We start from the raw sequence: 17,691 nt of genomic DNA on the forward strand, positions 1-17,691 counted from the left end.
TGTAAGCTTCTGAGACTTACAGGTGTGCACATGACTGATTCACACGCGTTGTGTAGGACTCTGGCAGTGTATATATGCGTGTGCGTGTGTGTGTGTGTGTGTGTGTGTGTGTGTCTGTGTGTGTGTGTGTGTGTGTGAGAGACACTTACCTACACACGGCGGGTGAGACTCCGCTTGGCTCCAGTCCTCTTGCTCCTGCTTGACTGTGGGGCTGTGCGCTCTGCCCTCCTCAGCCAACGCCTCCTCCACCCCCCCTTCCCCTTCCCCGTCCCCCTCCCCCTCATCCTTCATCTCCATGGCCCCCTCGTTCGTCACCACGGCGACAGCTCCGTGAACGTGCCCCGCGTCATCCCCCCTCTCCTGGCCTTGCGCCCCCTGCTGGTTAAAGTGCTCCACCTCCGCTGGCACCTCCATGTCCCCCTCCATCGGTCTCTGCCCCCCCTCCTCCATCTGCCCGTCCCCCTCTTCAGACGCGCCGCTGGGCCCCGGGGTGCTCGTCTCTGGGCCGGGGGCTACGGCCGCTGCTGCTGCTGCTGCTGAGGGGCTGGGCTGGGGCTCCGGGCCCGACTCCAGGGGCTTGAAGGCCTGGGGCTCCCAGGGGCCCGGCAGGGTGTGGCCCCCGGCCTCCTCACACAGGGACAGCGCCGCCTCCACAGCCGCCGCGTCCAGGGCCTCCACCGACTCATCCACCTGCAGCAGAGAGAGGGGGAGAAGAGGAGGAGAAGGAGGTGGAGAGAGAGAGTGAGAAGAGGAGGAGGAGGTAGAGAGAGAGAAGAGGAGGAGGAGGTGGAGAGGGAGAAGAGGAGGAGGTGGAGAGGTAGAGAGAGAGAAGAGGAGGAGGTGGAGAGAGAGTGAGGGAAGGGTAGGGAGAAAAAAGGGACAGGAGTAGAGAGGGAGAGCGAGGGATGCAGGGAGTAGCAAAGAGAAAATAAGAGAGAGAGTGTGTAAGGTGTAAGTAAACAGCGTAGCAAAACACGCTAGTGGCAAATTTGCACCTCAAGACATTTAGACTATTTTCTCCTTGCATAAGTGGCATGCTAATACTGTGACATGACTGGTGCACATACTGTATGCAGCATCACACCAACAAATTCCACTATAAAAATCCACAACACCTTTACATGTGAACTTAAGGTGCTGTGTCCACCAAACACGTTTTTTGCGCCGACGGCAACAATTTTCAATGTTAAGTCTATGTAGCTCAGCGCTCACAGCGCTGAGCGCCCTTGGCGGAAAAAAACGCCGGCGCCGACCGTTTTTTGTCGCAGCGCTCAGAGCGCTCAAAGTTGAAATCTGTTCAACTTTTAGAACAGCGCCGGGCTCGTCAATGGCACTTCTCGTTATAAACCGTCACTGGTTTTGGTAACTTAGCAACAATAAACACTTATCGAAGCGCCGAGAGGAGGAGGTTTTGGGCGCTCTGGCTGTAAAAAACGCATTTGGTGGACACAGCACCTAATGTGACCTCTAAATTTGTAATGTGCATGTCCAACAGTTCAATGTTTCAATGCTTTCTGTACGGAAACATGACATTTCAAGAAAAGTCCCGAAAAGTTTCCCGAAAGTCAGATATCCCTAACTTTTTGTGAGTCGTCATCTATATGTCTCCATCTATCTATCTATGAGAGCAGTGAGAGCACAGAGTGCCGTGTGTGTGTGTGTGTGTGTGTATTTATGTATCTAAAGAGAGCAGTGAGAGCACAGTGCCGTGTGTGTGTGTGTGTGTGTGTGTGTGTATATCCCCAGCACCTTCTCCTCTATGATGGCGATGATGTCCCCCACGGTGGCCAGGTCCAGCTCCTCCTCCATGTAGGAGACCTCCACCAGGTCCTCCACCATCTCCCCCTCGCGGGGCTGCTCCAGCTGGGGACTGGACACCGCCGCCGCCGCCGCCGCTGCCACCGGGCCCTCCTCCACTGCAACTACAGACAGGACATCATTCTTCACCCACAAACACCCACACCCATAGCACGCATTAAACACAACCCCCCATAGCACGCATTAAACACAACCCCCCATAGCACGCATTAAACACAACTCCCCCATAGCACGCATTAAACACAACCCCCCATAGCACGCATTAAACACAACCCCCCATAGCACGCATTAAACACAACTCCCCCATAGCACGCATTAAACACAAGCCCCCATAGCACGCATTAAACACAAGCCCCCATAGCACGCATTAAACACAAGCCCCCATAGCACGCATTAAACACAACCCCCCATAGCACGCATTAAACACAAGCCCCCATAGCACGCATTAAACACAAGCCCCCATAGCACGCATTAAACACAACCCCCCATAGCACGCATTAAACACAACCCCCCATAGCACGCATTAAACACAACCCCCCATAGCACGCATTAAACACAACCCCCCATAGCACGCATTAAACACAACTCCCCCATAGCACGCATTAAACACAACCCCCCATAGCACGCATTAAACACATGGCCCAGGACCACTGCTTCCCATTTTAGCCCCCTTGTGTATATAACACCATAAACCCATAAGACTCCTAACAGAAGGCTACAGCTAGGTGTCCGTATAGCTAAAGCAATGTGGTCACTTATCAAAGGTATTGCAATTCAAATGCATTACGACTACATCCACAGGCGCCCCACAAACACTACATTACCCACAAACCCAGTCCACACACACATGCATGGACTAGAGGGCCAAACTACTGTGCTATAGCCCCTCCTGAAGGAGCCAATGCTGCAGCAACACAGGGTTTTATACGCCAAAGCAGGGGATGCTAATTATGATGACTATTACTTCATGTACAAACCAATTCAATATAATATATTGGATGAGTGTAGGGACAGTGGGAGAGAGATAGAGGGGGAAGAGAGGGAGGGATAGAGAGAGAACAATAGAGGAGAAGTGTGTGTGAGAGAGAAGGATAGAGAAGAAGTGAGAAGGAGGAAGAGAGATAGAAGGATAGAGGAGAAGTGTGAGAGAGAAGGATAGAGAAAAAGTGAGAGAGAGAAAAACAGAGAGAGGAATGGAGAAGTAAGAGAGAAACATATCAATAAAAGGATAGAGGTGAGAGGTGAGAGAAAGAAACAGAGAAGAATAGAGGACAAGTAAGAGAGAGGGGAAGATAGAGAAGTGAGAGAAAGAACGAGATAAACAGAGAATAAAGAAAGAGAGAGATGGAGGAAAAGTGAGAATGAAAGAGAGAGAGAGGGATAGAGGAGAAGTGAAGGAACAGTGAGAGGTGGGAGTGAGCGTCAGAATGAAAAAACAGCAAGACCTGTAGTGGGCGGGGCTGGGAGGTCCATCTGGGTGGGGGCTACTACATTGTTGTTATGGGTAACAAGGGGGTCTGCATTGTTGCCGTGGTGACTCTGAGTGGTGGTCTCCAGGAGGCGGGACAGAGTAGGCGCATCTGACACACAGACACATAAACGCACACAGATAGACACACACACACACACACACACACACAAGCGCGCACACACACACACACACGCGCACACGCACACACACATACACATACACGTAAAGCACTAACACATTGAAGTGTGTGACAAGGCACACTGCTAGTGTATTGACACTTTAACAAACAAAGAAAGCTACAATTAAACAGCACAAGGTGCACTCAAGACTAAGAACACTGTACTACACACACTACACTAATACACAAACGCACACACACACACACATTAGACTGGCTGGAGCTTTTCTGTGCCCACCATGGATTTTCATCTGTGGCAAGAACAGAAAAGAGAGCAGCCCAACACGACCATAAAGCTCTTCAACAGGCAGCTAGAGGCACACAGAGCAGAAGGACAGGAGGCTGTGGGAGAGGGCCCAAGTGGGCCCAAGTGGGTCAAATTGGGCGTGGGTGTGCTGCGGTGGCTACCTGCGGTGATGTCCTGTCCCTGGGGGATGGAGCAGGTCGTGGTCAGAACTTCGACTCCGTGAGAGCCGTTGCTCAGAGCAGCTGCCACCTCTCCCTCCACCACCTGCAAACACACGACCGTCACCATCGATCAGTCATCGTCGCGGCAACGGCTTGACCACTTCACTAACACTACAACCATTAACACCTCTCCCTCAACCACCTGCAAACACACGACCATCACCATCAATCAGTCACCTTCAATCAGTCATTATCACAGCAACGTCTTGACCAAATGGCCACTACAACGGTAAACATAATTTTTAGAGACGTTACAGTGTGAGAATGTAACATCACAATAATAGTGACCAAAATGATCACAGGTAATATGGACATTATCACGGTTTTGCTAGAATGTTCTTACACTAATCATTTACACATCACAATCATCTTCACCATCACCATACATGATCAATATCATCACCATCACCATTACCGATCCCAACTATCAGTCGCGGCTAACAGAGCTATGAGGTTTTAATACACAGGCAGTTCATATGGTATCAAATATGTTTTTGCTGCGGTCCTGCAACTAATACACTATGCAGCTAATACACAGGAAATTACTGTACCCCTCATCATGCCCAATTCTCAATTCTACTCCCTAGCCCAACTCTGTTGTCTTTCTATGCTGCCATCACCCTTTCCCCTTCTTCTTCTTCTTCTATCCTTTCTTCCACCCCCTTCTCTCTTCCTAAGCCCAGTTCTCGGTCCTGGTCTCCGCCTCCCTGCTCACCAGACGAGGGCTGGCCGAGATGAGGCTTCCTTTCTTCAGGAGCTCTGAGAGGAGAGGGGAGGGGGGCGGCGTGGCCTTCTGGGCCAGGAGCTTCTTCTGTGGGGAGTCGTCTACCAGAGCCCCCAGGCTTTCCTTAGGCCCAACCGCCTCCACCGGCATGAACACAGCCACCGCTGGAGCCTGAACACACAAGAGGAGCAGAGATCAGAACTGAGTGAGAAGAGTGGAGAGAGGGAAAGAGGAGAGAGGGAAAGTGGAGAGAGGGAAAGTGGGGAGAAGGAAAGAGGAGAGGGGGAAAGAGGAGAGATCAGAAAAGAGTGAGTGAGAAGGGAGAAGAGAGGGAAAGAGGAGAGGGAGGAGAGAGGGAAAGAGAAGAGAGGGAAAGAGGGGAGAGGGAAAGAGGAGAGGGAAAGAGGAGAGAGATGAGAACAGAGTGAGTGAGAAGGGAGGAGAGAGGGAAAGAGGAGAGAGATGAGAACAGAGTGAGTGAGAAGGGAGGAGAGAGGGAAAGAGGAGAGAGATGAGAACAGAGTGAGTGAGAAGGGAGGAGAGAGGGAGAGAGAGCCAAAGAAACTGTCCATCATGTATTCCTGCACTGTTGCATTCACCAAACGTGAGGCCTTTCAGTCTGCACAGACAATACAGGACTGAGCCATGCCAAGCTTTGTCTTTCTTGTTAAATTCCTTCTGACATGTTTACCACCGTTTTTAGTTGTTTTTGTTTTTGTTTTGGGGGGTGATCGCCATGGTGACACATGACTGGCTCACTCACCGCAGGACTGGCGCAGAGCTCCTCCGTCAGTGATTGGCTGGCATCACTGGTGGGCGGGTCCAGGACGGGGGAGCTGGCGCCCAAAGGGGAACGCACAGTCACGCTGGGCACACGCTTGGGTGTGTTCTTAGCAGCCTGCCGCACTACACACACACACACACACACACACACACACACACACAGTCACGTTAAAACATGCACAGAGGACAGTAAGCAGAGCAGAAAACGTGTGGGCATGTGAAGACAGCATGTGATACACTGGTGTGTGTGTGTGTGTGTGTGTGTGTGTGCGTGTGTGTGTGTGTGTGTGTGTGTGCCTATAGAGAGTGCTGCACACTGTACTCACCAGACAGACAGACAGAGAGTAGTAGGACGTGTGTGACGCATGTGTTAGTGTACAAGTGTGTGTGGATGCCTATAAAGAATGGACGCTGCAAGGGTGTGCCTATAGAGAGTGTGTGTGTGAATGTGTGTGTCTATAGAGTGGACGCTGTACCCTGAAAAGCTGCTTCCGTGGCCCTCTTCTTTTGCTCTGCTTCCTCCTCTTCCTGTTTCCTCTTCCTGTCAGAGGAAAACACAGTGGGACAGATGACAACAGGGTCAAGTACTACACACCTACACACACACACACAAATTTTCTAAGACAGCAGAGGACAGGAGAATGCTCGTAAGACACGGGGTACACAGGCAGACACACAGGAAGATGGACAGCTGTCTTACTGATCGATCTCCCCCCACACCTCTTCCAGCTTGGAGTCCATCTGGCCCGCCTGGATCAATTCTACTTCCTTTTTCAACTTCCTGTACAGAGAGAGAGAGAAAAAACTCCACTAAGCCTCAATACGAGCCGGAAAACTCAGTCTAATGGCTCTCAAAGGGAAGCATCTGATACTTATTTAATTGATGTTTGGCCATGAAAATGTTTTCCATCATTTCATCAACTGAAAGCTGAGCATGTGGCATTATTCAATGATCTGTCTCTCCCACCATGACAGCTATGGGTGTTGTGGTAAAATAAGAGGTGGGTAAAATAGGAATTCTGTGGTCACGGTAAAATGGACTGTACCATGTAGCATTGAATTAAAAAAAAAAAAAAGGCAGAACATGTATTAAATGGTAACTAGAGTGTGGATGAGGATACATATTGTGAATATGGATAATACAGTGTGATTTTGAATGTTGCAATTAGTAAATAAACTTTTCTGAGAGGTGGATAAACTCTATTTCTGTCATTTCGGAGGCGTCTATCCTCCACTACAGCCCTGATGGCAGCCCATCACTGTTGCACACACTTCCAATGTGTTATGCACTTATCTGACCTCAAGGAGCTTATAACCCACATCCACTCCTCACTAACTGGGCTGCCACTAAATAGGGTGCCCCAGGATGGAATGGAGTGGAATGTGTTGGGCAGAGGGTGCAGTGGAGGTGAGCTTAGAAACGGCCCAAAAGAGGTCCACAGGAAACCGCTAGAGCAGCAGGCTGGTAAGGCAGGCCGTCTCTGTAGGGCAGGGGTGTCCAAACTACGGTACGCGGGCCAACGGCGGCCCGCCAAGCACTTTAATGCGGCCCGCCGAGCATGCATTAGTTTATCATAGATCTGGCCCACCGGCCATTTTTCAAGACCCAATGTCCAAAAAGTTTGGACACCCCTGCTGTAGGGTGAGGGAGAGGGTACCTGTACTTCTCCTGTGTGTCCTTGAGGAGTCTCTTCAGCTCCTCGATCCTCTCTGCGGTTAATCTGCGCACAATCACATCTTCTATGGTCTCCACCACCTCACCCTTCTCTCCACGCTTACGTCTGCAAACACACACACACACACACACACACACACACACACACACACACACACACACACACACACACACACACACACACACACACACACACACACACACACACACACACACACACACACACACACACACACACACACACACACACACACACACACACACACACACACACACACACTGTACTGGAAAATTCTTCCAAGAAAGATCTAAATGGCCTAGGGCTGCAAGTTTCCATCACAGCGATGCAGCAACATGCAGCAACATGTGCAAACACAGGTTTTCCCGGAGTTTTCCTAGACTTTCCATGAAGTCTTGACAAACTACAAAAAAATTCTATAAACAAACAACAAACATAACATAACAACAAAGCATAAACAACTGCAAAAATACTAATGGAAGATACCAAAACAAGATAACTGGGCCACTCACTTTGGTGCTTCTGTGGTCTCCAACAGCTCAGAGTACTGGGAAGCACAGTGCTGCAGAGGTCACAGAGAGGGCAAAGGTCAAAGTTCAACACTTAAAGCTCAACAACAGCACCAACATCCATGAGCTGAGCCCCAAATCAGTCCATGTCAATTACAGTAGACAGTAAGAAAAGGACCTCTACCTTCTGGGAGAACCAGTCAGGGGGGCGGCCTGGCTCAGAGAAGGGCTTGATCGCTCTGCTGACTGAAACCCTGCAGGAGAGAGGTCAGGGTTAGGGACAGAGGCGGCATGGGTCATTCTGCGTCCAATCAGATAAGGCTGTAGCTGCACCAGCTCTGGTTTTATTCAAGTTTTGTCTATATCATGTTTGAGTCACAAAACCAATGACTGTAAAATATTTCTGTTCAAATCCAAATCCTATGGTGTTTTCCATTTTTCAACTCCCTCAACATTTATTTAGCTTTGCAGCCTGGAAAAAAATGCGTTAACTGGGGGAAAAAAAACATTTTATAGTTTCAAAATAATTATTCATTAGCTGGCTCAAGCTTTGAGGGGTGGAAGATTCTTTAAGGACTAAAAAATATGTATACCACAGATTCAAACGACTGTTCTACCTTAGGGACAAAAAAGAAAAAGCAATAAGCATTCTGGCAATGGTAATGGATCCTGTCTGATTAGGCACACAGGTGATCTACACAGGTAGTGCATGACAGCAGCATTGCAATCCAATTCTATCAGTTTGATCACATGAAGGTCTGCTGCAAGTGCTAAAAAAAAAAGGTAAACGGTAGCCTACACCTTGGTGCACCGTATTAGCCCCCCAACAAAACAGATGTGGACGTCTGAAAGATTTTTTTTTGTGACAAAAGCCACCACAATATTTAGGATAAACTGAAAGTGGGCACAAGTGAAAAACTATCATGAGGAAATGCATCATGTATGGACATACGCATGAGTATGTATGTATACAACACTGTTTTATGATGCCTCAAACCACACAAACTAGCCAGGCTATAAAATGCATTTATTACATTACATATTTTAAATTACTTGTGTCTCTATTTACCAGTTTTGGTCTCCACTCCTCATGACAGACGAAGCAAGGCACAGTTTTTCCCGGACCGACCACGGCTCCGTGGGCCCCAGGGACAGCATCTTGTGCTCTGCGGATGACAGACAAAAGAGTCGGGGCCACAGAGAGAGCTAAACGTTAGCTATGAAATGGGTCATGGCGCTAAATTGGCTTAGCATGGGAAATAAACAATTATGGTTTGCTACACCCCTGTAGCGTAACTACCAGATTAAGCGCGAGTTGTCAAAGCAAAAGCGTGGCGTAACATAAAATCATTACAGATGTAGCAGCTACGTGTTGTTAGCACAATGTTTTGATAACTAACGTTAGATTGCCCTAGCTTTCTTGCTATCTGTCGAAAATAACATTAGCCGCTTCGAGGCTAAAACAAATAAATAGCAACTAGCTAACCCACCCACTGCCTTACAAATGAACTATCTTAGCGAACAAGACAATGTAACACACACAAAACATCATGTATTTCTATTTCATGGATGTATAGTTTCGCTAAATGGCTAATGCCACTATTGTTAACACCACTCACTGCTAAGCTAGCTAGCCATAGCATTTCTATTTTTCTTTTCGTTACGCATGAAAATGTTCAACTGTTTCCTATAATAATAACATTGCACGAACATGTGATCGTTACTGTATATATTATTACTCCATTTAAATGGTAAATAAAAGCGAAACCTTTAAAAAACAGTGTAACCTACTTCCCACTCCAGTCGACATCTCGTCCGCAAAGCTGATGTCATTAGGCCTCGGAACCAACCTTGATGTCACGATTCACAATGTTCCATTATGGCGGAACACCAGTGGGGAGTGTTACAAAAAATGTTTTCCGCCCAGTCCCTCCCATCGTGGGGAATTAGCTCAAATGGTAGAGCGCTCGCTTAGCATGCGAGAGGTAGCGGGATCGATGCCCGCATTCTCCAATGTTTTAACTTCACTTCCAATATGTGCCCCATATAGCCAAAGCCTCAAAATAATGTAAATAAATGACAGTGGTGACAAATCAGCTGACATTGTGTTGTTCATCTCTACAAACTAAATGATGTGGAAAATAATTAAGTATTCTGCTTGTTGTGTGTAGGTGACTCTTCAACCCAATAACATGCATAGTCATGTGTATGTTTCAAAACTCTAGCTGTGGCAGTGCTCTCACTCGCCCTGCCTCTTGGGATGGAACATGGAGCTAGACACAGCTGACCTCTTCACTGATAAAGTAGGAGCTATCATTCGTCAGTTCTCTGAACTGTGTAGTTACAACCTGCCAATCTGTCTCCCTGTGCTAAAAACTCATCAGTGGGGTCTCTCCACCATGGCCAGTGACAAAAGTATGGCCTTTGCCAGCACCTCCTATTTGGGTTTAGCCCTCCCACACTTCACATGTTCAACCGCCTTTGCCTCCTCTGACAGCGCCAAGAGAAGTCTGGTTGCCCTGGCAGCAAAAAACTACTAGACATACATTTTCTGAATGATAATAAGAAAAAGTCTGTTACCTCTAGTCATCTGAAAGATACCTGTATATTGTAGGCTATTGTAGGCCTATGTGTACATTCCACTTCATATTCAATTGTAACCGAGGTTGGCCTAAATTATTATTTATCTGTGAGCATTTTTTTTGTAAAGTTTTTTTTTTTAGTTGTTAAAAAATGGCAACCTCTGTCACAGTCTAACAGATCACAGTCGAACAGATCTCAACGTCACAACATGGGTACCATTCATACAGCTAAAACAAAACAATCACATTCATTGCACTTATTGTAAGCCTGGTTCTACTAGAGCAGGGACATCCCTCTCCATCTTCAAAAAACTTTGAAGACCCAGCTCTTCAGTGAACATCTCCTCTCATAGCACTACTTACAGCTCTTATATCCTAGGCTTACTACCTGACTACCTGGCCATGACTGTTTAAAAACTTCACTTAGGCTACTGATACACTTTGGCACAGGCTAAATGTGTCTGCCAAATGTAATGTGAATTGCATTGTAATATAATGTTAAGCTTAGAGAGGATAACAAACAGACACAGACCAGACACAATGTGTCAAATGGCAGAGGTAAGACATCTGAGGGAATCAAAACGAATGTGACTGAAACCGTCTTTTTACCTAGCGTAAATGAAAGCTATAAAACACGACATGTAAAACGATTACTGTCATTACTATGTCACTACCCCATCAAAACAAATAGCAAGCTAATGACTAGCGATGCTAACGTTAACATGTCAACATTACTACCCAAAAATGGCAAATTGTCACCGACACCAGTAAATAGCAAAAATAAGCTGATGTTCTTGCATTAGTTCGCATCTAGGCTAATTGAGCCAAATGTGTCTGATACACAAAAGCTGGTTGGATCTGGCATCATTCACAAGAATGGATTTAGCGATACTAACTGCTAATGCTAAGCCTAGCCTACAACAACATTACCGTTTGCAAGCTGTCTGGAATGGCAACAGCTAGGGATGTATGTAGCAGAAAATGTCTGGTAGGCCCTACATCACGTCTAAAAACATGTCTTACCTTCCGACTGATTTGGATGAAAACCATGAAAACACCAACACCAACCAGTACATCCTCCTTGTCATTTGAAAGAATCGGCGTGAGAAGAACCGAACGTTGAAAAGTAAGCCACTGGGGAGGAACGTGATTGGTCAAAGGTAAATTATAGGGAGAAACGTGATTGGCTAATGTGGGCTTACTTTCACGATACTGAAAACGGGATTCAGGAGAAAGTGGGTTCGATTCCCGCATTCTCCAATGTATTTAAGAAATTGCACATTATCACATCAAAACGAGAAAATAGCAAACATGAGCTGATGTTCATGGATTAGTTATCATCTAATTGAGTCAAATTTGTCTGATACACAAAAGCTGGTTGGATCTGTCATCATTCACTAGAATGGATTTGGCTATACTGGCTGCTAATGCTGTCAGGAGGTAGCAGGTTCGATTCCCGCATTCTCGTTATTAATTCGCCTTCCACCATTTTCCCCATATAGCCAAAGGAAACGTTTGGATTTTTGTATCGGCTTAACATGCAGGTGTCATAGCAGATTTTCCTGAATTGATATGAACCCCAGAACCCCACATATCACTCTCTCACCAAATAATGTCCTGCCCATTTATTGAACATATTTGGTATACAATTTTCACACAATAGTAGGCTACACAGTTTGCAGATATCGTTTATGCTCATTTGCATAATGCTAAACACAATCTCACTCATCAAACTTGAGTGGATAAAATCACTGTGTCAAATAGGCTATAGTATGTGTCTGAAGTAAATATATGGCTGCCTTAAAACAGCTGTAGGCTGCATGTTCTTCAAGGACTCATTCATTTCTATGTGGCCCAAAAATGTAACACATAGGAAAGGTTTGTGAAACATTTTGATATTTGATTTCTACACAGAAAACATCTTCTTTATTGCCATGATGAAGCTGGATCTGCAAAGCTTTTCCCTTTGCTTATCTGGTGGCAATTATCTGAGGGAAGACAATGCTGCTGGGCTGGGATGACGACCTACCAATCACCTTTCTCTGGGCAGAGCGTTTCTGTTGGGGAGAGAGGGAGACAGACAGAGAGGGAGTGAGTGGAGTGAAGGAGGAAGGGAGGTAGGGAAGAAGAAAAAAAAATGACTGAGTGAGTGGCAGAGAAAAGGAGAATGAGTTTATGATTTATGAAAAGAGAGAGAAAAGGAGAGACTGAATGAGAGAAAGAGAGAAATGCTGTGTGAACGAGGCAGGAGGAAAGAGAGTAACATGAACACACATTGTTAAGTTTTATAATCCTACTCCGCATGGCCGTTCCCTGCTTTAAGAGAATCTTTATGAGTGCATCTAACCAAGCACTAAGCATGAGAACAGAACAGGGAGATGGCAACAAACTAGGAGTGTTGTGGACCCCCTGCCACGGCATTGAGTAAACAGCCAAAGCCCAATGTGTCAGCCTGCTGTTGAGCGTAAATCAGAGAGGATTGAGAGGTTAACTTACAATCTGATGGATACAAGAACATTGTGTCACTGAGTTCAAGTATTTGCGCAATGTGCACACACTGCTTTTGAAGCAAACAAGTAGAATATACACCATTTCTATGTTACTTTGTTGTATGGTAAATCCATCTGATGTGCCGGATTAGAATGGCTTAAGTGGAAGAAATTAGCGGAATATTCGTCTTTTTTCCTCCTGACATGTAGGCTATGTAGTTTTAAAATGATAAGTTACATGGGCTAATGTGATGTGTAAACATGGGCTACATGCCACACTGTTATTTCTTAAAACGGTGTCATAACTTTAGCTAAGCCTAATGCAAATGTATTTCAATGTTGTACAATGCAAGGAACACTTCAATGACACATTGACATCATTAATGTTAGTGAAGGCAAACCTTGCTTGACTAAGTGAGTAGGCTAATAGTTGTTGGGTAAGTGAATTATTGAGTGAGTGAATGATTGAGTGAGTGAGTAAGTGAGTGAGTGAGTGAGTGAATGAATGCATGTGAATAGGTGAGTACGAGTAAGTGAGTCGTGGTCATCTCACCCAGTCCCTGTGTGTTTGTTTCCAAGGGGTCTGTCTGACCTGACAGGAAACCCAAGCCTGTTGAGGTCACCTTACCCTGTTCAGCTGCAGGAACTCCTGGGTTTCCTCCTGGCTGTGGGTCCACCCTAGCCAGGCGCGGGCGCCCCTGGGCTGCCTGTCCAGAACGCGAGGCGGCTCAAACCTGTGCGGGGGTCAGAACAGGGCAGACAGGAAGTGAGTAGATGCACAGCACAGCACAGCTCTGGCACACCGCCAGGAATCATGTTGTATGCATGCATGCATATACCGTATGTGCAGATGGATGCATGTGTGTGTGTTTGTGTGTGTGTGTGTGTGTGTGTGTGTGTGTGTGTGTGTGTGTGTGTGTGTGTGTGTGTGTGTGGTTGGGGGGAGGGGGGGGGGCATGTTTGTGAACTGGTCTACCATGGATTCTGGAATCTGTGAGTGATTCTGTCTTCCATTGCTGAGCGAAATTCACCACGCTGTGGAAAACACATATAACCTTTAGTCTACAATATTCTTAAATCATGTGTCACATCACTCAGACGAACAATAGTCTATACCAAACCAACAAGCTGGCCACACAAAAAATAACCTATTTAGTTAATTTGATACAATATACAATCGGGAAATAACTTAGATGCATCTGCTTGCATTCAGCTGCATTCAGCCAATGAATCAGAACAATGTATAGCCAGCACATGGATATTGTGATACCGTGCTACTGTTTATTGGGTAACAATATACTCCACCTTTGATGAGCGTCTATAGGCTATGTCAGACTTATATCAACAATGTGTCACAATCAAGACGGGAATAACTTAATTCTAACAGTAGTTTGAATAAGTGTCTAGACTTGTCTATTTAGGCCGACCTTATAGCCTAACGTTCCCAGAGTCGCGTTGGTGATTATTATTGGTGGCTGTTCTGTAGGCCTATATTTCTATTGAGTGAGTCTATTTTGAAAATATATTTTAAATGACACTGTTGATAATGCTCATGTTATGTTATTTGATGTCATTGTAAGTTGCTTTGGACCAAAATATCTGCTATGAACGACATAAACATTACCTTGATTCGGTTATCACTGAGCAGAGTTCTGCCGTTCAGGGCGCCGCTGTACTGCACGCCCCAGCCCACACCGCCGGCATAGCAGTGCTTCGGCCCGGGCGGCGGGGTGCCTGGTGCTGCGCGGAGCAGGTAGTTTAGGTCTCCGGTGCTCTCGGGAGATAACGGTCCGATTCCTATGGACCGGGGGAAGTCCTGTTGCTTTGTTCTATAATCACCTACTCCGTCAGGACCTAGACACAAATTATGAGGTAATTTCCTTAACCCTCCTGTTGTGTTCATTTCATGTTAATCAGTTTTGTGTTCCCGGTCAAAAATGACCGACCCCAGTATAGTTGATTGTAAATCCATAATTATACATATGTATTCACCTAATGTTGTTATGTATCTTTTAATTAGCTCAAGTCCTTGTGAACATTAGGCCTACATGTTTTAAAGTTCTATTTGCTATTTATGGCCTGATGTAGGCCTCATTGACCTGAGCTCATGCAAGTCGTTTTTTTAGTAAAAATAGCATAATATATGCATTACTTTGGCTCTAATCAACATTAAGATAAATATATTGTGCTATTTATCACAGAATACTTCATGTTCAAGTTTAAAAAGAACATTTGTTTTGAAACCATTTCACATTTCTAACAGTGGCACAAAATCACATCTTTTATGTTCCCGGTCAAAAGTGACCGACCCTATTATAGTTGATTGCAAACCCATAATAAGACATATACTCATCTTATGTTGTTATGGATCTTTTAACTAGCTTAAGTTCTTGTAAACATTACATGTTTTAAAGTTCTATTTGGTATTTAGGGCCTGTAGGCCTCATTGACCTGAACTCATACAAATCGTTTTGTAATAAAAATAGCATTACATACGCATTATTTTGGCTCTAATAAACATTCAGATAAAAATATTGGGTTATTATATCACAGAGTACATTATGTCCAAGTTTTAAAATAATCTTTGTTTTGAAACCATTTCAATTTTTTCACAGTTGCACAAAATCATACTTTTTGTGTTCCCGGTCAAAACTGACCGGTATGATTTTATTTGTAAAGTATGACCATTAATAGTCAAATAGCGTGCCTTTTCTGAGCCACAACTGACAACAATCTCTTGAGTAGTTCTTTAATAAGTTGGCACAGGTCTCCTGAGGTATTTTGACCCATTCTTTCATTGCAAATTGTTCCAGCTGCATAGTTTTCAAACATGGACATTCACTTAGAGCACCCAACACAGATTCTCAATTGGATTGAGGTCTGGGCTCTGTGTGGGCCACTCCAGGACCTTGGTTTTGGTATCCTTGAGCAACTGTTGGACCAATTTTGATGTATGCTTTGGGTAATTGTCTTGTTGGAAGACCCTGCGACGACCTAAAGCTAGTCTAAGAGCCAATTTCTGCATATTATACTTCAAAATTTTCATTTTCTTTTTTCATGATGCCATGCACCTGAGCAAGGTTCCCTGTGCCTGAGAATGCAAAACAGCTCCACAGCATGATGCTCCCACCACCATGTTTAACTGTGGGGTTCAACTTAGGGTTGAAAGCATCTCCCTTTCTTCGCCAAACATAAGCAACATCCATGTGCCCAAACAGTTCCAGTTTAGTCTCATAAGACCAAAGCACAGACTTCCAGATTTCATTTTTTATCTCTCAAATGCTCACAGGCAAATCTCAGTCTGATAGAGAGCTAGATAGATACTTTATAGATCCCCAAGGGGAAATCCAACGTTGTGATGTGCCACTCTTTGAGTAAAGGGGTTCTTCTGAGACGATGGCCCTGAAGCCCACCATGATGAAAGGCCCTCCCAACTTTGTTCCTTGAAATATCAACTCCAGACCAGGCCAGGTCAGCAACAATCATCTTGGCAGATGTCCGGCCTTCTTGCTAACATCTCTGACTATTTTCCTCTCCAGAGTTCTTGAAATCTTGTGCTTACAACCAGGCCCAGGTTTGTTTTGTACAGAATTTGTCTCCTTGTACTTGGCAATGATGCAACGTACAGCAGTTCTAGACACTGTGCTTGGAAATGGCAGTATAACCTTCCCCCTTATGATCCTCCGCTATCTTCTTTCTGAGCTCAAGACTGATTTCCTTTGTCTTTGACATGGTCAGTAAGAGTAGTCCCTCGATAATGTGTACAAGTGACTTGTGCCTTGTTTCTTGGAGTCCTTTTATGCTGATTGAATGCTCGGGTATTGTTATGAAGCCAATTAACTGTACAGGTGTGGTTTGAAAGCTGATTGGTTAATTAGGTGTGTTTTGAGAGCAAAAAAATCACATGCACAATAATATTATTGACCATCCCATCATGGGGGCTAATATTTTTGACTACTATATTTGATATACTAAAAACTAAAAATGTATTTTATATTCCAAAATGTACACCAAAAGCTACTAAATAGCACTTTTTGTGTGTGGGTGTAGGACAGAAACTGTTCATATGAATTGGCAAGTCACTCAACTCAATTTTATACACTTTTTGTAGTCACACCCATTCATTTCTAATGACCGGTCATTTTTGACCGGGAACACCACAGGTGTACACAAGTTGAATAAAACACACAAAATTGCATCAAAGTTATCAAAAATTATTTTGTGTGTTCAGATGCCCTATGTGAACAAAGTCATGAAATCTCATGACAATCAGATTAAGTTAACTATATTTTTCAGAGACAAAATGTGCAAAATCGGACAGATTTGACCGTAACACAACAGGAGGGTTAAAGTTCGCAACCGGGTAAAAAGTCTGGGTTTGAAGACTGAATTGAAAATGTCAAAATGCGCGCAATCCTACCTGTGAATATAATTCGTTGTCCATAACGTGGCGATTTGTTTGGACTTGACGGGTTGCACAAAACCCTTGCCATTATCTCCCGAACCCTGCAAGCGCACCCGGCTGCAGCCAACCGAATGTGGTCTCCTGCGTGCAGTGCGCACGGACGGATACACGCAGTCAGGTGTGTGCCATTTGCGCGCAAGACATGGGGCACCCACGGTTGCCATGGTAGTCATTGTTGCTGCTTTATCAACGTAATACAAGAAGTAAATGGATAACTGTGCAAAGTTACTTGATCCAGAGATGGAAAAGCGCGTTCTGGCAAGCCATATCCATCGGTCCACATTTAAAAGATTGATCTTTCTGGGGTTTTTTTGCTAAATATTTCTTGTTGTTAATGAGTGTGTTATTTTTACTCTGTAGCACAAGTAGATTTTCTAATGAACAATGCGCAAGGCAGGATTATTTTTCTATATTTCAAAACCACAAAGTTACACATGTTGTGTGCAAAGGGGTTGATTGCAGAGAAGTTCAGACATTGTGACAGTATAAAGAAAACAAAGACTTTTACAG

The 17,691-nt window shown here is 45.1% G+C and overlaps 2 protein-coding genes and 1 non-coding gene across 3 annotated transcripts in view; 1 reads left to right on the forward strand and 2 right to left on the reverse strand.

Annotated features, from left to right (window-relative positions):
• Positions 1 to 9,507, reverse strand: part of brd8b (bromodomain containing 8b) — a 21,507-nt gene extending 12,000 nt beyond the window's left edge. The window contains exons 1-14 of the mRNA XM_062549926.1: positions 9,437 to 9,507; positions 8,715 to 8,811; positions 7,830 to 7,899; positions 7,649 to 7,698; positions 7,101 to 7,223; positions 6,143 to 6,223; positions 5,919 to 5,983; positions 5,423 to 5,565; positions 4,651 to 4,830; positions 3,876 to 3,978; positions 3,264 to 3,398; positions 1,750 to 1,922; positions 301 to 690; positions 150 to 252 (exon numbers count right to left, since the gene is read on the reverse strand). Coding sequence (XP_062405910.1) covers positions 150 to 252; positions 301 to 690; positions 1,750 to 1,922; positions 3,264 to 3,398; positions 3,876 to 3,978; positions 4,651 to 4,830; positions 5,423 to 5,565; positions 5,919 to 5,983; positions 6,143 to 6,223; positions 7,101 to 7,223; positions 7,649 to 7,698; positions 7,830 to 7,899; positions 8,715 to 8,811; positions 9,437 to 9,455 — 1,732 coding nt within the window. The 5' untranslated portion in view covers positions 9,456 to 9,507. The remainder of the gene's footprint in view (positions 1 to 149; positions 253 to 300; positions 691 to 1,749; positions 1,923 to 3,263; positions 3,399 to 3,875; positions 3,979 to 4,650; positions 4,831 to 5,422; positions 5,566 to 5,918; positions 5,984 to 6,142; positions 6,224 to 7,100; positions 7,224 to 7,648; positions 7,699 to 7,829; positions 7,900 to 8,714; positions 8,812 to 9,436) is intronic.
• A 78-nt stretch (positions 9,508 to 9,585) lies between these two features.
• Positions 9,586 to 9,658, forward strand: trnaa-agc (transfer RNA alanine (anticodon AGC)). Its single transcript has one exon. It is a non-coding gene; the product is annotated as a tRNA-Ala (tRNA).
• A 2,237-nt stretch (positions 9,659 to 11,895) lies between these two features.
• Positions 11,896 to 17,284, reverse strand: LOC134095904 (protein SPMIP2). Its single transcript, XM_062549619.1, has 5 exons — positions 17,137 to 17,284; positions 14,341 to 14,570; positions 13,693 to 13,751; positions 13,345 to 13,450; positions 11,896 to 12,284 (listed from the first exon to the last, which is right to left on the reverse strand). The coding sequence occupies exons 1-5, from the start codon at positions 17,207 to 17,209 to the stop codon at positions 12,198 to 12,200; spliced, it is 555 nt and encodes a 184-aa protein (XP_062405603.1). The 5' UTR covers positions 17,210 to 17,284; the 3' UTR covers positions 11,896 to 12,197.
• Positions 17,285 to 17,691: the final 407 nt, after the last annotated feature.

The sequence above is a fragment of the Sardina pilchardus genome, chromosome 11 (genome assembly GCF_963854185.1).
Source record: "Sardina pilchardus chromosome 11, fSarPil1.1, whole genome shotgun sequence".
Lineage (NCBI taxonomy): Eukaryota > Metazoa > Chordata > Actinopteri > Clupeiformes > Clupeidae > Sardina > Sardina pilchardus.